At 56.8% G+C, this 5842-nt stretch overlaps 1 protein-coding gene across 1 annotated transcript in view; it reads right to left on the reverse strand.

Annotated features, from left to right (window-relative positions):
• Positions 1 to 1243: 1243 nt before the first annotated feature.
• LOC110391962 (SH3KBP1-binding protein 1-like) overlaps positions 1244 to 5842 on the reverse strand; it is a gene marked incomplete at both ends in the record, with an annotated part of 10100 nt that continues 5501 nt past the window's right edge. The window contains 3 exon segments of the mRNA XM_021383912.1: positions 1244 to 1422; positions 5229 to 5325; positions 5423 to 5578. Of these exon segments, the coding sequence (XP_021239587.1) occupies positions 1244 to 1422; positions 5229 to 5325; positions 5423 to 5578 (432 nt within the window).

Genomic DNA, 5842 nt, shown 5'->3' on the forward strand with positions numbered 1-5842 from the left:
TGGGGGACCGCCATTTTGGGACGGCCATTTTGAGACCACCACTACAGGGCCGCCATTTTGGGACCGCCATTTTGGGGCCATCACTATGGGGCCCCCATTTTGGGACCACCACTATGGGGCCACCACTATGGGGCCGCCATTTTGGGACCACCACTACGGGGCTGCCATTTTGAGTCCGCCATTTTGAGTCCGCCATTTTGGGACCGCCATTTTGAGGCCATCACTATGGGGCCATCACTATGGGGCCGCCATTTTGGGGCTGCCATTTTGGGACCGCCATTTTGGGACGGCCACTATGAGGCCGCCATTTTAGGACCACCACTATGGGGCCGCCATTTTGAGTCTGCCATTTTGGGACCGCCATTTTGAGTCTGCCATTTTGGAACTACCACTACAGGACTGCCATTTTGGGACCGCCATTTTGGGGCCATCACTATGGGGCTGCCATTTTGAGTCCGCCATTTTGGGACCGCCATTTTGGGCCCACCATTTTGGAACTACCACTACAGGACCGCCATTTTGGGCCCGCCATTTTGAGGCCACCACTATGGGGCCGCCATTTTGGGACCACCACTATGGGGCCGCCATTTTGAGTCTGCCATTTTGGGACCGCCACTACGGGACCGCCATTTTGGGACTGCCATTTTGGGGCCATCACTATGGGACCACCACTATGGGGCCGCCATTTTGGGACCACCACTATGGGACCGCCATTTTGAGGCCATCACTATGAGGCCATCACTATGGGGCCATCACTATGGGGCCGCCATTTTGGGACCACCACTATGGGGCTGCCATTTTGAGTCTGCCATTTTGGGACCGCCATTTTGAGTCTGCCATTTTGGAACTACCACTACAGGACTGCCATTTTGGGACCACCATTTTGGGACCACCACTATGGGGCTGCCATTTTGAGTCCGCCATTTTGGGACCGCCATTTTGAGGCCATCACTATGGGGCCATCACTATAGGGCCGCCATTTTGGGGCTGCCATTTTGGGACCGCCATTTTGGGACCACCACTATGGGGCCGCCATTTTGGGACCACCATTTTGGGACCACCACTATGGGACCACCACTATGGGACCACCACTATGGGACCACCACTATGGGGCCGCCATTTTGGGGCCGCCATTTTGGGGCCACCACTACAGGACCGCCATTTTGGGGCCGCCATTTTGGGACCGCCACTACGGGACCACCACCACGGGGCACGTGGGGCAGCCGCTATGGGGCGGCGGTACCTTGGGGTCTGCCCCCCATCTCCATGGCGGTGCTGAGGTCCCAGAGCTGCAGGCTGCCGTTGGCGTGCCCGGTCAGCAGGCGCCGGCGCGGCCGCGACCCCACACGCCGCGATCCCTCGCACTCGTGGACCGTGAAGGCGGTGATGGCCGAGCCGTCCACGGCACGCACCTCGCACACCCTGCAAAGGATGGGGGGACCCCGAATCCCGACGGGGAACCCCAAATCCCGTTGGCAGAACCCCAAATCCCCTTGGTGGAACCCCAGATCCCAACGGGGAGCCCTAAATCCCATTGGGGAACGGTAAATCCCATTGGTAGAAGCCCAAATCCCATTGGTAGGACCCCAAATCCCGTTGGCAGAACCCCAAATCCCAACAGGGAACCCCTAAATCCCATTAGTAGGACCCCAAATCCCATTGGTAGAACCCCAAATCGCAACACGGAACCCCAAATCCCAATGGGGAACCTTAAATTCCATCAGGGAACCCTGAATCCCACTGGCAGAACCCCAGATCCCAACGGGGAGCCCTAAATCCCATTGGAGAATGGTAAATCCCATTGGTAGAAGCCCAAATCCCATTGGTAGGACCCCAAATCCCATTGGCAGAACCCCAAATCCCAACAGGGAACCCCTAAATCCCATTGGTAGGACCCCAAATCCCATTGNCCCCTAAATCCCATTGGTAGGACCCCAAATCCCATTGGCAGAACCCCAAATCCCAACAGGGAACCCCTAAATCCCATTGGTAGGACCCCAAATCCTGTTGGTAGAACCCCAGATCCCAACACGGAACCCCAAATCCCAATAAATTCCATCAGGGAACCCTGAATCCCACTGGCAGAACCCCAGATCCCAACGGGGAGCCCTAAATCCCATTGGGGAACGGTAAATCCCATTGGTAGAAGCGCAAATCCCATTGGTAGGACCCCAAATCCCGTTGGCAGAGCCCCAAATCCCAACGGGAACCCCAGATCCCAGCGGGGAACCCCAGATCCCAACGGGGAAGCCCTAAATCCCATTGGTAGGACCCCAAATCCCGTTGGCAGAACCCCAAATCCAAACGGGGAACCCCAAATCCCAATGAGGAAGCCCTAAATCCCATCGGGGAACCGTAAATCCCATTGGTAGAACCCCAAATCCCGCTGGTAGAACCCCAAATCGCAACACGGAACCCCAAATCCCAATGGGGAACCTTAAATTCCATCAGGGAACCCCGAATCCCACTGGCAGAACCCCAGATCCCAACGGGGAGCCCTAAATCCCATTGGGGAATGGTAAATCCCATTGGTAGAACCCCAAATCCCATTGGTAGAACCCCAAATCCCGTTGGCAGAACCCCAGATCCCAACGGGAACCCCAGATCCCAGCGGGGAACCCCAGATCCCAACGGGGAAGCCCTAAATCCCATTGGTAGGACCCCAAATCCTGTTGGTAGAACCCCAAATCCCAACAGGGAACCCTAAATCCCAACGGGGAACCCTAAATACCATTGGTAGAACCCCAAATCCCATTGGTAGAACCCCAAATTCCAACGGGGAACCCTAAATTCCATCGAGGGACCCCAAAAATCCCATTGGAGACCCCAAGAGCTCTTTGGAGACCCCAAAATCCCTTTGGAGACCCCAAAAAGACCATTGAGGGACCCCAAAAACCCATCGAGGGACCCCAAAAACCCATCGAGGGACCCCAAAAGCTCTTTGGAGACCCCAAAAAGCCACTGAGGGACCCCAAAAACCCACTGGAGACCCCAAGAGCTCTTTGGAGACCCCAAAACCCATTGAGGAACCCCAAAAACCCATTGGAGACCCCAAAAATCCATTGAGGGACCCCAAAAACCCACTGGAGGCCCCAAGAGCTCTTTGGAGATCCCAAAAACCCATCGAGGGACCCCAAAAACCCATTGAGGGACCCCAAAAGCCCATCGAGGGACCCCAAAAACACTTTGGAGACCCCAAGAGCTCTTTGGAGACCCCAAAAACCCATGGAGGGACCCCCAGAAACCCATCGAGGGACCCCAAAAACCCACTGGAGACCCCAAGACCTCTTTGGAGACCCCAAAACCCCATGGAGGGACCCCAAAAAGCTCTCGGAGTCCCCCAAATCTCTTTAGAGATCCCAAGAAGACCATTGGGGGACCCCAAAAACCCATTGGAGACCCCAAGAGCTCTTTGGAGACCTCAGAAACCCATGGAGGGACCCCAAAAACCCATTGGAGATCCCAAGAGCTCTTTGGAGACCCCGAAAACCCCATGGAGGGACCCCAAAACCCCATGGAGGGACCCCAAAACCCCATGGAGGGACCCCAAAACCCCATGGAGGGACCCCAAAACCCCATGGAGGGACCCCAAAGAAGCTCTCGGAGTCCCCCAAATCTCTTTGGAGATCCCAAGAAGACCATTGGAGGACCCCAAAAACCCATTGGAGACCCCAAGAGCTCTTTGGAGACCCCAGAAACCCATGGAGGGACCCCAAAAACCCACTGGAGACCCCAAGAGCTCTTTGGAGACCCCAAAAACCCATCGAGGGTCCCCAAAAGCCCACAGAGGGACCCCAAAAGCCCATTGAGGGACCCCAAAAACCCATGGAGGGACCCCAAAAAGCTCTCGGAGTCCCCCAAATCTCTTTGGAGATACCAAGAAGACCATTGGGGGACCCCAAAAACCCATTGGAGACCCCAAGAGCTCTTTGGAGACCACAGAAACCCATCGAGGGACCCCAAAAACTCACTGGAGATCCCAAGAGCTCTTTGGAGACCCCAAAAACCCATGGAGGGACCCCAAAAACCCATCGAGGAACTCCAAAAAGCTCTTGGAGTCCCCCAAATCTCTTTGGAGATCCCAAGAAGACCATTGGGGGACCCCAAAAAGCCACTGGAGACCCCAAGACCTCTTTGGAGACCCCAGAAACCCATGGAGGGACCCCAAAAACCCACTGGAGACCCAAAGAGCTCTTTGGAGACCCCAAAAACCCATGGAGGGACCCCCAGAAACCCATCGAGGGACCCCAAAAACCCACTGGAGATCCCAAGAGCTCTTTGGAGACCCCAAAACCCCATGGAGGGACCCCAAAAAGCTCTCGGAGTCCCCCAAATCCCTTTGGAGGTCCCAAGAAGACCATTGGGGGACCCCAAAAACCCACTGGAGACCCCAAGAGCTCTTTGGAGACCCCAGAAACCCATGGAGGGACCCCAAAAACCCACTGGAGACCCCCAAGAGCTCTTTGGAGACCCCAGAAACCCANACCCATGGAGGGACCCCAAAAACCCACTGGAGACCCCCAAGAGCTCTTTGGAGACCCCAGAAACCCATGGAGGGACCCCAAAAACCCACTGGAGATCCCAAGAGCTCTTTGGAGACCCCAAAACCCCATGGAGGGACCCCAAAAACCCATGGAGGGACCCCAAAAAGCTCTTGGAGTCCCCCAAATCTCTTTGGAGATCCCAAGAAGACCATTGGGGGACCCCAAAAACCCATTGGAGACCCCAAGAGCTCTTTGGAGACCCCAGAAACCCATCAAGGGACCCCAAAAACCCACTGGAGACCCCCAAGAGCTCTTTGGAGACCCCAAAAACCCATCGGAGACCCCAAAAACCCATCGGAGACCCCAAGAGCTCTTTGGAGATCCCAAAAACCCATCGAGGGACCCAAAAAACCCTTTGGAGACCCCAAGAGCTCTTTGGAGACCCCAGAAACCCATGGAGGGACCCCAAAAACCCATCAAGGGACCCCAAAAAGCTCTCGGAGTCCCCCAAATCTCTTTAGAGATCCCAAAACCTCTTGGGAAACCTCAAAAAGACCATTGAGGGACCCCAGAAACCCATCGAGGGACCCCAAGAGCTCTTTGGAGACCCCAAAAACCCATCGAGGGTCCCCAAAAGCCCATCGAGGGACCCCAAAAACCCACTGGAGACCCCAAGACCTCTTTGGAGACCCCAAAAACCCCATGGAGGGACCCCCAAAATCCCTCGGGGAGCCCCCCGCTCACCTCTTGCCGGTAGACGAAAGCCGGACGTAGACCTGGCAGGCGTCGGGCACCACCTTCTGGATGAAGACCTGCTCGTCGTCGCGTTCCCCGAAAGGTCCTGTCCGCACCGCGGGGTGGGGGGCACTCAGAGTCCATCCTCCCCCCCCCCCGGCCCCACGGTGACCCACGGCGCGTTCCCAACCCCGTCCCCGTACCGATGTCGGTGCCGGCGGCGCAGCCGGCGTGACCGTCCATGTCCTCCAAGGCCAAGACCTTGAAGGACGCCAACGGCGTGGAGCCGGGCTGCGTGGAGATCATCCCGCGGAACCGCGTCACCGTCCACGTCCGCACGTGGTTGTTGTCGGCGCAGACTGGGGGGGGGGGACATGGGGGGGGGGTACCCCAAAAGACCATTTGGGGACCCCGACAGGTCACTGGTGGACTCCCAAAGCGCTTGGGAGAACCTAAAGACGACTGGTGGACCACCAAAGACCATTGGAGAACCACAAAGCCAATCCATGGACCCCAAAGACCATTGGGGACCCCCAAAGACCAGTGATGGACCCCAAAGACCATTGGGGACCCCCAAAGACCATTGGGGACCCCCAAAGACCAATGATGGACCTCAAAGACCA

This window comes from Numida meleagris, unplaced genomic scaffold, assembly GCF_002078875.1.
Source record: "Numida meleagris isolate 19003 breed g44 Domestic line unplaced genomic scaffold, NumMel1.0 unplaced_Scaffold675, whole genome shotgun sequence".
Taxonomy (NCBI): Eukaryota; Metazoa; Chordata; class Aves; order Galliformes; family Numididae; genus Numida; species Numida meleagris.